At 58.4% G+C, this 16,188-nt stretch overlaps 5 protein-coding genes across 5 annotated transcripts; 4 read left to right on the top strand and 1 right to left on the bottom strand.

The window, feature by feature from the left end:
* Positions 1–38: 38 nt before the first annotated feature.
* MKK02DRAFT_38179 (fatty acid desaturase-domain-containing protein) lies at positions 39–1,542 on the top strand (the record flags this gene model as incomplete). The annotated part of the gene is made up of 4 exons (XM_053089973.1): positions 39–356; positions 410–801; positions 860–1,169; positions 1,216–1,542. The coding sequence occupies 4 exons, from the start codon at positions 39–41 to the stop codon at positions 1,540–1,542; spliced, it is 1,347 nt and encodes a 448-aa protein (XP_052943302.1).
* A 265-nt stretch (positions 1,543–1,807) lies between these two features.
* On the bottom strand, positions 1,808–6,327 carry MKK02DRAFT_38178 (uncharacterized protein; the record flags this gene model as incomplete). The annotated part of the gene is made up of 2 exons (XM_053089972.1): positions 1,808–6,034; positions 6,082–6,327. 2 exons carry the CDS (start codon positions 6,325–6,327, stop codon positions 1,808–1,810), a joined length of 4,473 nt encoding a protein of 1,490 aa, XP_052943301.1.
* A 1,555-nt stretch (positions 6,328–7,882) lies between these two features.
* On the top strand, positions 7,883–10,263 carry MKK02DRAFT_17231 (histone deacetylase domain-containing protein; the record flags this gene model as incomplete). The annotated part of the gene is made up of 9 exons (XM_053085758.1): positions 7,883–8,518; positions 8,577–8,833; positions 8,890–8,930; positions 8,981–9,037; positions 9,094–9,248; positions 9,307–9,386; positions 9,435–9,578; positions 9,629–9,884; positions 9,934–10,263. Coding segments are annotated over 9 exons (1,956 nt in total), but the record flags the coding sequence as incomplete, so codon positions are not given.
* Positions 10,264–11,824: 1,561 nt separating this feature from the next.
* On the top strand, positions 11,825–13,347 carry MKK02DRAFT_38176 (sodium bile acid symporter family-domain-containing protein; the record flags this gene model as incomplete). The annotated part of the gene is made up of 5 exons (XM_053089971.1): positions 11,825–11,945; positions 12,005–12,148; positions 12,202–12,617; positions 12,661–13,023; positions 13,081–13,347. 5 exons carry the CDS (start codon positions 11,825–11,827, stop codon positions 13,345–13,347), a joined length of 1,311 nt encoding a protein of 436 aa, XP_052943299.1.
* A 266-nt stretch (positions 13,348–13,613) lies between these two features.
* Positions 13,614–16,092, top strand: MKK02DRAFT_17993 (uncharacterized protein; the record flags this gene model as incomplete). The annotated part of the gene is made up of 9 exons (XM_053085876.1): positions 13,614–14,085; positions 14,143–14,239; positions 14,298–14,504; positions 14,553–14,629; positions 14,681–15,093; positions 15,151–15,265; positions 15,324–15,557; positions 15,611–15,658; positions 15,713–16,092. The coding sequence occupies 9 exons, from the start codon at positions 13,614–13,616 to the stop codon at positions 16,090–16,092; spliced, it is 2,043 nt and encodes a 680-aa protein (XP_052943298.1).
* Between the last annotated feature and the right edge of the window lie 96 nt (positions 16,093–16,188).

Raw genomic sequence — 16,188 nt, 5'->3', positions numbered from 1 at the left:
CGTCCGCAACCACTCAGACCCTCTCCCTAGCCGTCAATATGAATACCCCCGACCTCCTTGCCGCCCGGTATGCGTCCCTCGCAGAAGACGCTCTCGCCAAGCCGCTACTCTCCCCCTCGGACCTAGACTCATCGTACGAGCTCTCGGACGACGGGAGCTACGGTCTCGAGGTGGTCAAAGATGTCCTCTCATCCAGCGTTTCATCCGTGAGCGAGGAAGAGGCATCGGACAGCTCCATGTCGGATGCGGAGAAGGAGTCTACAGAGTTTGTAGACCCGTTCCCCGACTTTCAGTGGCAGACTACGGAGGAGCCACATCGGAGTCGGAGAATGGCCATCCTGAAGGCACATCCGGAGGTGAGCTAACCCGTCCTAAGGCTTGATTCTGAAGAGACCAGCTGACATCGTAGGTCCGCAAGCTCATGGGCCCAACACCCTGGACTTTCCCCCTCGTCCTCGCTGTCCTCTCCTCCCAACTCGCCCTCGCCTATACCCTCCGCAACACCTCCCCTTCCCACTACTCCTTCATACTCACCGCCTACATCCTCGGTGGGACGCTCAACCAAAACACTTTCCTTGCCATCCACGAAATTACCCACAATCTCGCGTTCCGCTCCATCCGCGCCAACAAGATGCTGGCCATCTTGTCAAATACGGCTATTGGCGTGCCCTACGCAATGGCGTTCAAAGGGTATCACATCGAGCACCACAAGTTCTTGGGCGAGGAAGGCATTGACACGGACCTGCCGAGCAGGCTTGAAGCTGTCATTTTGAACAATGTTGCGGGAAAGACGTTCTTCGCGTGAGTCCGCCTGCTAGCTGAAAGTATCGAAGTCCTTGGACCTCAGCTGAACTTGCAGCACCTTCCAGATCCTGTTCTACGCCCTCCGACCTGGATTCATCCGGACTCAGAAACCCACCCTATACCACCTTTACAACTTCGCATGGATCATCGCCACCAACACGGCCATCGTCTACTTCTGGGGCTGGTCCTCCCTTGTCTACCTCATCATGTCGTCTTTCTTCGCCGGCTCGCTTCACCCGTGCGCTGCCCACTTCATCGCGGAGCATTACCTTATGAACGAGGAGGAGGCTGTTCCGGGATCCGCTCAGGATCTGGGCAAGGAAACGACGAGTTATTATGGCTGGATGAACATTCTGTGCTACAACGTAAGCTGCGATGACACGATCCTACAATCCTGAGCTGACTACTCAGGTCGGCTACCACAACGAGCACCACGACTTCCCCTCTGTCCCCTGGACAAAACTCCCCGCACTCCGCGAAGCCGCCAAAGAGTTCTACGAGCCTCTCCCGTCGCATGAATCCTGGCCATACGTTACCTGGAAGTTCATCACCGACCCCAATGTGGGCATGTGGAGTCGCGCCAAGCGGGAAAGCAAGGGCGGGAAAATCGAGCAAGGGGTATGGGCGAGTATGGCCCGGGGGACAGAAGTGGAGCTGGAGATGGATAGCGAGATGACGGAGGAAGAGGAGGAGAGGGCTTATGCGAGCGATAGGGACGACAAGATCAAGAATGAGTGAACGATGTCTGAACGTATTGTAGTTAACGACTTTGGGTAGATTGGATAGATATCCTAGACGATGTTTGCATGATACTGCTGGCCAGCTACCGATCAGGATCAGCCATCCTTGGATTGCTGCAAGAGTCCTATTTTATACATTGCAATATGGCTATGCTAATGACTGTGTTACCTACAATATCTACGACAGAAGCTCTACCTAAAGATGGAACTGTCCAGGACCTGCTATACTACAATACTATAATGCTATAATACTATAGATAGGGCTAAAAGAACCTGGTGGCCGTACAGACCGGCTGCCTCTGTACCGGAGGTTGAATCTGGCGCTGCTTCCCTTTCATCGCCGCGGTAAGCACGACCGGCGCGGTCTTCACCACCACCTCCTGCTTCTGCTGTATCACAACCGCCGCCGCCGCCGCCTTCTCCGCAGATACCAAAGCGGCCTTGGCTGCCGTAGCCGCAGTAGCTGCGTCCCGCTTCGCAATGAGATCCGCCAAGCGCGAGCCGAGGGGAATACGGGGCGTGAGGTTCTGTCGAGCCGGGGGCGACTCCGGCGCAGCTTCCACGGGCTTCTCGACGGCCGGCGGGCTAACCGTAACAGGCGGGGTGACGGGCTGCGGGGAAGGTGACAGGCGAGCCTCCTCTTCCTTGACTCGCTTGGCGTTCTCTCGCGCGCGAGCGAGGAAGGACGCGGCGGTGTCGGGCGGCGGGGAAGGGGTGCGGGGTGGAGGAGACACGGCACGCTTGACAGGCGAGATGGGAAGCCGCGAGGTCGGTGAGCGGGGAATGCGGGAGGTCGGCGAAGGGGACACACCGGCCCGAGCGGCCTTTGGCGCGAGAGCAGGTGACGGGGCCAGCTTTTCAGTCGATGCCGCAGAGGACGATGCCGCGATGGCGATAGGTAATCTGGAGGGAGTGGGGATCCGAGAGACTGGCGCCACCGGCGCGACCGGCGTACCCGTCTTGGGCTTCAGGCTCCCCAAGCTGGGCTTGATGCTCAGGCTGGGAATGCGAGATACGGGTGTGACGGGCGACAGAGGGATCTTGGAGATGACCGACACCGGGGACGCAGGGACGACAACGCTATCTGGGCGAAGCGACGCGACACTGGGCTTTTTGGCGAGGCTAGGGATACGGGACACCGGGACCGGGACCGGGATGGACGCTGGCGTTGGCGCTGACGATGCTGATCTGGCCACCGGCGAAGCGGCAAGGACGTCGGAAGGGAGGGTGACGCTGTCCCGAATAGCAGGAGGGAAGACCTTTGCCTTGCTGGGTGTAGGGAGCCGAGAAGGACCTGGGATCATAGACGTGAGGCTGGCGAGCCATGTAGTCGGTGCGATCACCGCAGGTGCAGCTGGTGCAGCCTCAGTCGGGAGTATGAGGGGTGGGGATGAAGCGGCTGCCGGTGTCGGCGCAAAAGGCTCAGCCTCCACTGTTGAAGATAAGAGGGTGGGGTTGACTTGTCGTCCCGGCACGGGCTCGACCGGTTCCGATTGCTGCTTGGCGATCTCAGAGGGCTTTGCGACCTCTGCAACCTGCACCGGCGCCTCCTCGACGAGCTCCAATTGCTGTGGAGCCTCAATGACCTCCTCAGGTACCGCCATCTCAGATGGGAGAGGTGAAGGGGCTGGTGTGATCTTCGCCTCCGGCATGGGCGTGGTCGGTTCCGACACCTCCTCGATGTGCGCCGAGCGCTCTTCAGGCGCGCGGGCCTGCTCCGATACCTCCTTTACAGCCGCCAGTGGCTCTGGAGCCTCAACGACCTCCCCCGGCACCACTACCTCGACCGTCCTCACCTGCTTCATCCTCCTGACCGGCGGTCGACTCGATACCGAGCTCAGCGTCTTGGTCTTGATGTCCCAGTACCAATCCGCATCCGGGTCCGTCTCCACCTCCCATTCCGACTCGTCCCCTGAGCTCGGCTCGTCAATCATGACTTCTGGCTCTCCCCACTCCACGTCCCTGGTGGGAAGGGGCATAGGCGTCCCGCTAGGCTTACGCTGGATCTGCGGTTTGGGCGTAGATAACACCGCCTCGACCTCAGCCTCAGCTTCAGCTTCGGCGGGCCAGAGCGGGTCCTCCATGATACTCTTCCCGGGGGAGAGAGTGAGAGTGGGGCTCGAGCCGCCCCATGGGAGCCTGCCCGGTACAGCATTGGCCGAAACGAACGATGGGCTGCCGTACGACCCAGACCGCATCTTGGGAGTGGTGTGGGTCGGGCTCATGTCGAGCGAAACGGACGGCGTGCATACCTCCGTGCTCGTCATGGCCGTACTGGATGATGTTGAGGCCGTCATCCCCGATAGCTCCGATGTCCCGGAGGATGTAGCGGACGAGTATCGGTCGTGCGTCCCGGCATTCGAGCCTGACGTTTCCGACACGGACGGCAGGGACTTAGACGAGGGCATGCCTCGTGACCGCACCCGTGCCTGGTTGGTCAGGTTCGCCTTGGACGTCCGGCGGAGCGCGATCGTGCGGATCGTAGCCGCCCATTCCTCCTCTTCCGATTCGGAGCCGGACCAACCGTGTCCCCTCGTGAGCCCGACACCGGACTTCAGGTCCAAGGCAGACATGGTAGATAAGCGTTGCATCCGGGGACGGACGGCTCGAGGCTCGGTCGCTGGATCTGGCGCGGTGGCTGTACGGAGGAGGCGCGAGTTGGGAGTGACGATACGGTTCTTCAGGGGAGCCCTGGCGAGGGGTGTTGATGTATCTGAAAATAAGCCTGGTTCCAGCCCGAATCCAATAGGGAACATACCGAGATCGCTCTCCTCCTCGTCAAAGTTGAATCCCACAGTTGACCGCCTCGCCCGCAGTGTCGACTCGATGAGATCGCCCAGCTTCGGGCTCTCCGGGGCCGGTCCAAAGTCCGGATTTGTCGCCGCCTTGGGCGTGACGTGGGGACTAGCGAGGGCGCTTTCCGAAATGAGGGATCTGGGCCGTTCCTCAAGGGGTGATCCGACCTGCATGACTGCCGCGGAGAGCGAGTACGCATCAGGACAGGGGGACGTCTGGACCGATGGGGACGGCACGTGGCGTATGATGGACCGGATCGTAGAGGTCGAGTCGGAAGAGGTGGGTTTGGATGGTACGGGGCGGATAGGAGCGTCCTCCTCGCGCTCGCTCTCATTCTCGGCAAAGTACTCCTCGACGAGCGCGTGTGCAGGATTGACGCTGTGCGCCGGACTGAGAAGGGGCTGATGCCGCCAACTAGCGGGTGTGACGAGCTTGCCAATCGTGACGCCCAGCCTGTCTGGTGGAAGGGGGAAGGGGAGGTCCACGCTGAAGTCGGAGACCTGGCGCTGGTGTCCCTTCTTCATCGCCATCGCTTGCTGAAGGACCGCCGCTTCAACCTCGGGCGCGACTGTCTTTATCCCCAGTGCCCGGCACGCGTCCGCCGTATCCACCGAAACGCCGCGCTCTTGTGGGACAGGAAGCATATCCACCGAGTCAGCGTGCGCCGTTCTGGCGACGGTATCCGGAAGCTGCAGGTCAACCTCCCTGGGCGGGATGGAGTCGAATCGCTCCGTCCGCGTTCCGAGGTCCGGGACCATGGGGGCCGGCACGACGATCCGCTGATGCAGCGGTACCGGTGAGGGGTTGCTCCGTGGACTAAGTCCCCAATCGGCTTCATGCCATGGTTGACGATTGAGCTTGGGTGTCTTTTCGCCGGCCGGAGGAGAGTCTGGGTTGAGCGAGGGGAGGAGGGAGCCGTACGCTTCGCCCGAGGCGCTCGACAGAGGAGCGGGGAGGGTCATGTCGGAGACGGTAGAGTTTCCGGAAGTGACCGAATTACCGCGTGACTCGAGTGTCGAGAGGGTCGCCGCGTCGGACATGGACGACCCACGCGATGTGTCTGCGGAAGGGACCGGCAGGCTTGCAGGCTCCGCGGCGGGTGTCGGGGCAGACGACGGACCGCTGAGATTGCCTGACTCGGTATTGAGCCGAGCGAGGACCTTGGACAGGCGCTGATACGGGAGAGGTTTAGGCAAGAACATATCCCCTGAGCCGGAGTTGGGCCGCGAGGTTGCTGGAGGTGAAGGCGAGCCGTACGCACACTGCACGCCGAAAGGGTCCGAAGCGGTCGACGAGACGGACCCGAGGCTCGTCCGCGAGCTCGCCTTGGACAAGGGAGATGAGAGGTACTCTGCCCTGTCGGCGGCGGCGTTGCTTGTGGCGGATGCAGGTGAAGCCGGTGAGGTCTCCTCTGGCTCCTCCGTGGTGTCTTCGGTGGTGATGACCGGGGGAGGACTGGAGTTGACGCTTGGGAGGGGGTCCTCGGAGAAGCGTACTCGGCTTGACCGACGCCGAGGCTGCGGAGGAGGAAGCGGGGCGGAAAAAGTCCGTGGAGATTCGAGAGCGGAGCTGGAGGATGCGAGGGGTGTGGAAGAGGAGGGGAAACAGGGCGAGGTTGGGCTGAGCGACGAGCGAAGTATGCCAGGTGGTGCGGGCTTCCTCATGGCTGAAGGTATAACATCCTCATCCACAGCCTTGTCACATCAGCCACATGCATGGGTAGTCCGTCAGAGACACTCACTCTCAGCTCCTGTGCCAGCTTGCTGCTCTGATGTTTCGTGCTCCTCTTCTGCATGCTCGAGGCAATACTGCTCTGCCGCCTCGACCTCCGCCTCTCTCGTCTTCCCTCCACCTCCTTCTCTTCATCCCTCATCAGCGCGAGCTTTGTCAGGCGCATCGTCTCGCGCGGGTTGACATACGCGACCGAGTGACCGACGGGGAACGGCATATCTGGAACCATATTGCGGTGGGAGGACACGGTCGACATGGTGTTATTCTTTTCCTTCGGCGCCGGGAAGAAGGGGGGGTCGAAGGATGCTGTCGAAGCTCTGGATAAGTTAGTCGAGTCCCCATAATGCTGTTGAGATGGCTTTGAATAGCGGGCAATCTTCAAGTAAGATTTGACTTACAATGGTGGGTATACACAAGACGGTCCGAGCACCCGGCTGATAGGGACGCCTTTGAATCACAAGTCCGTCCTTCCCCTCGGTGCAGAGCGGGGTGGCGTTTGAAAGTCCGAGCGGCCAGCGCTAGACGAGGTGGAGTACCGTTGATGGTGAAGGAGGAATGTCCGCGGTGAGACGAGGTGAGACAGATTGACGCCGAGATTACTGGAATTCCAGCCACTTCCGAGGATTGCGACACAGCGGAAAGGTGGTACGCCGCAAGTCTCTGAGCATAGACCGGACACTGCGATGTCAGTATTAGGATTGCGCGACCCCCGACTCGCAGCGTAGCCTCTGAAGTATACACAACACCCCACAAAGTCGTAGCGTGACAGGTGCCCACCCCCGTGTCCTTCCCCTGAACCTAGTTTCGATCCTGAAACGAGCTAAGACTTACCGCTAGTTTCAACCTCGGGGCCAGATATGGAGGCAGTTGTGAAAGCTCTCCAAGCCTGCTCCTCAATCCTTCACCTCCCTCGAATCCAAAAGACCGGTAACCAGTGAGATCCCCGGTAAAAAATTGGGGTGTGCCGTGAGCTGACGTTCGCAGATCCCGTAGAGCAACCCGAAGTCGATCGCTGTGACGAGATCCCGGTAGCTGCGTAACTGCGGCAACGCAACTATGATGCGGTCGAAAAGGAACGAAAGAGAAGAGATGTAATGCAGAGATGGAAAGGAGGGACAAGTAACATGGCCACCTCTTGCACCCCTACTCCATATACGAGCGCAACGTGTGGTAATGAGGCAAGGGTCAACCATGCTGTGGCGGCCTCTGCACATTTAGTGGCTGCTTTCCTGATCAAGGGCGATCTGTAACTCCAGCTAACTGATCGGTCTGATCAGATTGCTCATCCTAGGGCTCGCACGGCAATGCTACTGTAAGCTGCTTAACCAAGAGGCGATCCATTGCAAAGCTTGGAAAAGGCAAGAAGATGAGCGCTTGAATTGGCCGCAAGTGGAAGATCTCCGGCTTCGGACAAAAGTGATCGAAACGCCATACCGAAATTACGTTATCGCATCCCGGTCGGGGAATGTGGCGGATCCGCGGTGAGACATTCTGACGTGACTGACTCTGAGCCGATGTACGACTCCGACAGCGGTCAGAAGGAATGCGGATTGACCTCGGAGGACGATCCCTGCCTTGCGCCATGATACTCGACGCGGCCAGCTCGATGGCGGCCTGACCAAGTCCATCTGGGAAGGATGAAAGTTTGAAACGTCTACATTCCTCGTGCCGGAGGGGTTTATTTGATCCCGCGCGTTTCATCCTTTGAGCGGAACCAAACAAACCCAGCAGAAATCATGCGCGACTTGGCCAACGCATCATGAGTACATACAGCTCTTCTCTCTATCATACTTGTCTATACATCGACAGAAATGGAGAAGATCAGCTCAAGCTCAACCGACCCGGAACCGATGGGGCTGTTCATCCAGCCCGCATGCTTACAGCACAAGTACATCCGGCATGCGAACGCGTCGCACATCTTCGAGCGGCCAGAGAGGCTTCGCGCGGTCCTGCTGGGCGTGGCGGCGGCAGCTTCGAGGCTTGAGGAGGAGGATGCGGCTGCGGCCATGGCTAGTGGGGCTGTGAAAGAGGCGTCAGAGCCGCAGGCCAAGGCGGAGAAGGATGATCTCACATCCCTGTTATCTTCGCTCTCTATCGCTTCTTCTACCACTCCGACCCGGCCAACCCCCTTCGCGCTCCCAATCCACCTCACAGTGGTCCCTCCACCTACAGCGCCGGTATCGGCTGGCCAGATCCTGCTGCACCATAGGGCCCTCCAGCTCTCGCACACGTCCCCGCCAGAAGCGCCATTCCCGTACTCTGGACCAGGCGCCCGAACTTCCAATACCCCTTCGCTGTCCTCGTCATACTTGCGCGACCTGCTCAAATGGGCGACGGAAGCGCCGGAGAGGATAAAAGCTGGTGAATGCGAGATACCAGGTGGATTGGGCCTGAATCAGGGAGATCTGTACCTTGGTCCGGGTAGTGTGTTGGCAATTGAGGGTGCTGTGAGTTGCAATGCGTGGCCAATCGTTGGCGGGTGGGTCTGTTAGCTGATACAAGTAGGTACAAACGGTCTGCCAGGCTGTGGATATGGTCCTCTCTCTGTCAGCTTACGATCCTGCTCCCGCACCCGCCCCGTCGACACCGCCAGCCAAGGCCACGGATGCTCAATCGACACCGCTCGGCCGGCCGACGCAGACTTCCTACTTTTCCCCATCAGCCGAGGCATCCGGAAGCCGACCGCCTGCCAAGCCCTTCAGGAAGGCTTTCTGCGCGATCAGACCACCGGGGCATCACTGCGGGGAAGACTCGCCATCTGGGTGAGCAGGCTGGGCTCAGAATTCGCAGTGGTGGATTGAATCTGATGTTCTACTAGGTTCTGCTATGTGAACAACGTGGTCGTCGGGGCGATGCATGGTAAGTCCCTCGTTGTCGTATGCTGGAAGACGGTGTCTGACTATGTGTAGCCTATCTAGAACATGATGTCGACAGAGCGATCATCATTGATTTTGACTTGCATCACGGTGAGCTACCTCTTACCTCTGGTCCAATACGGTGAGTTCGATAGCTGATCATACAGGGAACGGGACGCAAGAGTTGATCATGCCTCTTAATGCTGCCACCTATGCCGAGGAGCTAGCAGTGAAGGCAGGCAAGCCTCCCTCTGGTCTGAGAGGGCGGGATGGTGCGAGACGAAGGGGATGGAAGGGGTTCTACGGGTCGGTGCACGATATCGTATGTCAACCTGCTAAATTGAGCTCCGCTCCGAGCGACAGAGACGCTGACCCAGCAGTACAGTTATCCCTGCGAGGACGGAGAATTGGATCTCATCAAGGACGCATCTCTGAGTCTCGCTGCTCATGGGCAATACATGTGCGTAACCGAAGCTTGGAGACCAGACTCAATTGCTGACGGACTCAGCGAGAACATACATTTACAACCATACTCTTCGGAAGACGACTTCTACGCGCGGATATATCCAAAATACCTTGCTCTACTGGACAAGGCGAAGCTCTACATGGACGAGACCGAAGCAGATCCAGATCGCACCATCGTTCTGATCAGGTGAGTCGTCGCCAGTTCTTGAAAGTGTTGCGCATTAGCTGACTGCTTAGTGCCGGCTTTGACGCATGCGAACACGAACACCAAGCGATGCAGCGACACGACCGCCGAGTCCCCGTCTCCTTCTTCTCTCGCTACACTCGCGATATCGCCGCATTTGCGGATGAATATTGTCGGGGACGCGTTGTCTCGGTGCTCGAAGGGGGATATAGCGATCGCGCGCTGATGAGCGCTGCGATGGGGCATGTGGTAGGCATGTTGGGGCGGGAGGGGAAGGGGGAGTGGTGGAACGTGGACAGCTTAGATCATGTGAGTCATCGGGGCACAATTGACACAGAGATACATCGCTGATGGCCAGATCGAAAGAGCGACCAAAAAGAAACGGACCGGCAAGATTGCCCCCTTCCCCTCGGAACTGTCTCACATCCCTCATCTATCCCGTACACACGCCCTCCTCGCTCACTTCGAGGGAGTCGGTCTACCGCCTGATCCCCCATCAACCCACTCCACACCTCAACAGCCTCCGGCTCCGCGCATGACGCTCAGAGCGCGCAGACTCGGTGGGGACGAAGATGGGTTGGACACGCCCCCTGTTGCAGCGCGAAGAGGGAGAGGGAGGGGTGTGGGAACGCCGACGAGTACAGCAACGTCTACACCTCGAGCGAGGAAGGGAGTTGCGTCGCCAAGCAAGCTTGCGGCTTCCAGTAGTGCGCCAGCGGCACTGGCCGCGGCGGCTGGCGTGCCGCAGAGCAGTAAGGGTGTAGAGGTAGATGAGGTGGTGGAGCGGATGAGCAAGGTGGTTGTTGGGCCCTCAAGCCTTGCTCGGACAGCTTTCACCCCGGACACTACCTCGCCGGCGGTCGCACCCATACCTCTGGAGGCGGCAATCACACCAGCTCATTCGACTACAGCGATACATGCCCTGCCTCAGCCAAATACTTCGGTTCGCCTCCCCTTTCCCCCCATGCCAGTCAGGAGTGCTTGTCCCGTCGAAGCGCCCATTGCGCAGGAGACAGATGTCGCAGCCGCCAAGCGTATCTATCTCCGCTTCAAGCGCCCAGAAACCGAAACCCCTGCTCCTCCGTCCGCCTTGGCCCCTCCCAGTACAGGTTTGTACCCCGTCCTGCCCACCAGCGCTGCGTCCACGTCAATATCGAGTCTCGACCGCGCGGGGTATCGGGAGATATCGGCCGAGACGTCGACGAGTGAGGAGTAAGTCACTGCGAGTAGTGGCGTAGATGAAGGAGGGGTGGCGGATCTGAGGGGAAAGACAGAGAGGGAGGGGTCGGAAAGATCGGCGGACAGATAGGTAGGAATAGCTTGTAGGGCGGGCGTATCACATGTCGGGATTTTGGCTATATGTGTTCTTCTCGAGCTATTGTGTCAGCTCCGATAATATATTGCAGGTACCAGGCGTGGGGGCGAAGCTGAGAGGGTCTCACTTCTTCTTGCAGAATGTCCTTGATATGCTCCACTTGATCTGGCTTTACCAGCAGGTGAGTGTCGTCAACTGCGGAGAGGTCAGCTCAGTCCCACATGAACTCTTCAGCGAAGAGACGTCAGAGGCTCTTGACTCACTGTCTTTTAGGATGAACTTGTATGGCCCATCACGTGCCCGATCGAGGTGTAGGAGAATCTGCTTTGCTGCAGAGTCGCTTAGTCTCGTCAGCGCTGTACCAAGAGCAGCGATGGCTGAGCCCACCAAGTGATGAGGACACCGCTATTGACGCGTACGGAGTATGGATCGTTCATATTGGCTATCAGTGCGGATGAATCACAAGTACAGCAGCAAGTCGACAGCTGAGCTGGCGAGTACGAAGTTGTATTGTATTAGCGGAATCAAATGAGGTTGACGGTAACTCCGCATTCCTCAAACCTTGTCCGTGCTGATCGGGCCGAGCTCAAATGTGAATCTCGCGCAGACGGGCCTATGAGGCAGCAGTCTGTGGCGATCTTCCTAGAAGGGCGGACGCACCTGTCTCGGCCGCTTAGCTTCCATGAGTACTGCAGCTCAAATCCACGCACGTGCATCAAGGTCCAGCTAATGCCAAGTGGGTTACCGAGCTATTGTATTCCGTCATTCCGATCTTCAAATTCAACATCAAATTCGTTTTCGCCCGCTGACAACAGATCGACCCATTTAAAGCGACTCTTGCTGCTAGCATACATCTTCTTCTTCTTCATCTTCTCCCTTCACCTCTCGCTACACACGTATCTATCATCTACACGTCAGCATACATCCAAGCACGATGCCCACCCTGAGAGAAGTAGAAGGCGCCCATCGGGTCAATGACCCGACATGTGCTCCATGCGGACCCGGCCTGACGCTCGGGGAACAACAGGATGAGAAGGCGTCCTCCACTGCTAAGTGTATGTTTCTGCCCACCACTAGCACCTTCAGGCGTCGGCTCGTCTCGCTGACACTCCAGCTTTGATCAGGGGACTGTCGATATTAGATCGATTCCTGGCGTTGTTCGTGCTCATTGCTATGATCCTTGGGGTAGTCATCGGGGTGTATGCGCCGGGCGCACAAGCAGCATTCAGCGGTGCCGAGTTCGCCCACACTTCCGTCCGTAAGTCCGCCTACATCATTTCTTACCACAGGGTCCGAGCTCATGCCCAATAGCCCTGGCCGTCGGGATGATCATCATGATGTGGCCACCCCTCACTAAGGTTCAATACGAAAAGCTCCCTCGGATCTTTACGACCAAGGCGCTGTGGACCCAGCTCCTCATCTCCCTCCTCATCAACTGGATCATCGGGCCCTTCGTCATGCTCGCCTGTGCATGGGCCGCACTGCCCGACCTCCCAACTTATCGTACCGGTGTCATCATGGTCGGACTCGCGCGGTGCATCGCCATGGTCATGATCTGGAACACCCTCGCCGGCGGCGACGAGAACCTCTGCGCCGTGATCGTCATCATCAACTCGGTACTCCAGATCATACTCTACAGTCCCCTGGCTGTATTCTTCATTCAGGTCATATCGAGGACCGCGTCTATTGAGCTTGAGTATGGAATAACCGCCATCGCCGTTCTAGTTGTGAGTCCCCTTCATCTGTGACAACTGTCAAACTGACGACCAGTTCCTCGGCATCCCCATCGCTCTAGGCCTGACGACCCGCTTCCTCCTCCTCTGGACACTCGGCCGCAACTTCCTCGAAACAAAGTTCCTCCCCTACTTTGGCCCCGTCGCGCTCCTCGGTCTCCTCTACACCATCATCATCATCTTCGCCCAACAAGCGCGGCACATTCTCGCCAATATCGGTCCGGTCTTCCGCGTCGTTGTACCCATGTTCCTGTACTTTATGGTCATGTTCTTCGGGACGTTCGCGGCGATGTGGTGGTATGCGTGGAGGACGTACAAGAGGGGACAGAAGGGATGGGCAAAGGGGATGGGATACAGAGAGGCGGCGGTTCAGAGCTTCACCGCTTCGTCGAACAACTTTGTAAGTCGCAATCCGTTGCTGATGGGATGCTGTCATGGTAGAAGCTAACTCGAACAGGAATTGTCGATCGCGGTCTGCGTAGCCGTATTTGGCCCTAACTCGGACCAAGCTCTCGCCGCGACAATAGGCCCACTTGTAGAGGTGCCCGTCCTTCTCGCGCTGACCTGGGTCTCGATATACCTCGGGAAGCGGCTGCCATGGCCACCTGTAGAGGTCGATGCGGGAGGGCAGCAAGTGGAGAGTCTGGCGAGGACGAGTAGGCCGGAGCGAGAGGGCGCAGGGGAGATTGAGCAGAAGAGTGGAGGAGATAGAGAGTCTATATGACTTGTATGAGGTCGTCCCAGGCTAGATTGTAGATGCATAGATGACCGCTTAACAAGGTGAGGACACTGGGCCACTGTCCCCGTACTGTAGCGCAACACTCGCAGCGCGATTACAGAGAAACGAGAGGCGAGATCAAGATCAAGAGACAGTCGCGCGAGACCGATGACGACATTGCTCTCGCCGAGGCAGACGATCAGAACTGACCAACTTTTGCTCATATCATCAATCTGACTTTGACCTGAACCTTGTCAGAAACTCCTGTCAGTATGCCACGCCGCAAGCCCTTCTCCGCCAAGCAGAAGAAAGAGCAGATGAAGGACAAGCGCGCTGTGAAGCGTGGCGAGCTCGATCCTTCTGACGTCCGGGTCCCGTCTCACCCCTCCCGAGCCGCGCGCCCCGGCAACTCCATCGGCGTGATGTCTACCCGCCGAGCGAACCCCAACGACCCCTCGCACCTCGTCGCGACTCGGCTCCAAAGCAAGTTCACCGCTCTGACCCCGGCATACCTCGAGCGAACGCGGGACTTGTCGCACTCGATTCCCCTCCCTCGTCCGCTTCAGACGAGCCACGCTATCTTCCCGGTAGAATGGATGGAGCGGGATGAGGGACGACTGACCTGCCCTACTCGTCCAAAGTTTAGGTATGGGCAGACCAAGAAGGAGGTGGAGAGGAATGAGGAGGGCATGTTTGCGAGGTGGGTAGCGGGCACGAGGGGGTTTGTGGAGGAGTGGGTGGAAGGTGGGGAGGACGAGAAGCGGGAGGAAGGGGAGGAGGCGGAGGTTGATCCAGCGGGAGTGGAGGAGGTGGAGGATGAAGGGGATGGGGAGAAGGTGTGGGAGAGGTTGCGGAGTCCGACTTGGTTCGAGACGAATCTGGAGGTTTGGCGGCAGCTGTGAGTCCCCCTTCTCCAGTCTTTCTAATGGTGGTGGACTAAGTAGCTAATCCAGCAGCTGGAGAGTGACAGAATCATCACAGATTCTTCTTCTACTCGCCGATGCCCGCTGTCCCCCACTCCACCTTCCACCATCTCTCCGGACATACGTTCAATCCCTCAAACCCCGCAAAGAGGTCATTCTCGTCCTCACCAAGTCCGACCTGGTTGACGCGGACGCGCTCGCAGGATGGAAAGAATGGGTCAAGGTGTGGTGGGCGAAAGGGTACAAAGCATCAGACGAGCGGAACGGGCCCAGAGACACGGGTAAGAGAGATGTGGACGAGCGGGCGGAGCAGGAGGTCCAGGTCGTGGCTGTCCACAGCTACGACACAGATGCTCTCTACGCAGGTACGCCTATCAGCTTTCATGGCTAGGGAGCCCTCGAGCTGATATCTGCAGATAAGCCAAGACATAGACCCGATCTACCCGAATCGTCCCTCAAAGAACTCATCGCTGCGCTGCGTACCGCCCACAAGCGGCTTATGACCCCTCACGAGCGCATCGTAGCCGACACCGACAAGCTCAAGGAATGGCGCAGTCCCGTCCGGTCGCAAGTCGACTGGGACCTCCTAGCTCGAGGTCCAGCTTCGGCCTATCCGCCAGCCAATGCCGAGCTACCTCCACAGCCGATCGAGCCTGTCAGGCTACCGGAGCCGGAGGAAGTTGCAGAGGATGGGGAACGCATCGATCGTGACCCGGAAGGAGAGCCGCTCACTATTGGCTTGATTGGGCAGCCGAATGTGGGGAAGTCGTCCTTATTGAATGCTGTTCTGGGCGAAAGCAGGGTCAGGGCGAGTAGGCAGCCAGGAAAGGTCAATGACCAATGCGGGTGTTCACCTGTCGGGGCTTGAGCTTGCTGATACATCTAGACAAAGCACTTCCAGACGCTGTTCTGGGGCTGGAGGAAGGAAGTCAAAGTCGTTGACTGTCCAGGGCTCGTATGCCCAAGTCTCGTCGGCCTGGAAGTACAGGCTCTGTGCGGTAGTGAGTATTAACCTGCTCATCCACAAGTGGGAAGAGAGGAGGTACTTACAGGTCGCAGTCCTACCCATATCCCAAATCCCCTCACTACATGCCTGCATCCTCGCAGCGGGCCACCTCCTCCCTCTCGAGACTATATTCAGCGTCCCTGCTCCTCCAACATCGCCGTCAGACGTCTATGCCGACAAGCGCACGTGGAGAACACCGAAGGCTGAGGACACTGCTAGGGAGCAGAAGAGGGAGAGATGGACCGCTGGAGGGATCATGGAGGCTCGGGCGCTGGATCGGGGTTATCGTGAGTCTTAGATGGCACGACATGCGGGGCGTGAGCGTGAGCTTACTAAGTAGTGACCGCAAAAGGAGGGAGACCAGATGGGAACCGCGCAGCCAACGGCAGTAAGTCTCTGTGTCGTCCGGACAATCCTCGGAGAGCTATAAGCTGACGAGCAGTGATGCGCCAACTCGCAGACGGCAAGATCCGCTGGTGCTTCTTCCCTCCAGGGTGCGAGCTCGACCGGGAAGGCAAAGGAATCTGGCTCGGCGATTTCGCGCACGAGGACAAGGACGACAAGGAGGATGCGGACAGTGCTCCTGGGTCAGAAGATGAGAAGCAGGTGGCTGCTCCTTCGGATAGCGAGTCGGAATTTGACAGTGAGGATGATGGGGAGGCTAGCGAGGTGGAGCAGAAGGCGAGGGAGATTGATCGTGGTTTCTTTGCTGCGTTGGGGGGCAGCGATGATGATGAGGATGAGGATGAGGAGGAAGAGGAGGAGGATGACGACACTGAGGAGAGTGAGGGGAAGCGAGAGACCGAAGGCAGGACGGCATAGACGGAGCCGTATCTGGGTGGGGACCTCCGGCGGAGTACCTGACATCAATCGCATCATACACCACATGATACATCATACAACTACATGTAGGGTTGG

This window comes from Dioszegia hungarica, assembly GCF_025882075.1.
Source record: "Dioszegia hungarica strain PDD-24b-2 chromosome Unknown MKK02contig_16, whole genome shotgun sequence".
NCBI lineage: Eukaryota > Fungi > Basidiomycota > Tremellomycetes > Tremellales > Bulleribasidiaceae > Dioszegia > Dioszegia hungarica.
Note: the sequence above shows the minus strand (reverse complement) of the source record. Positions and strands in the feature narration are given on the sequence as shown.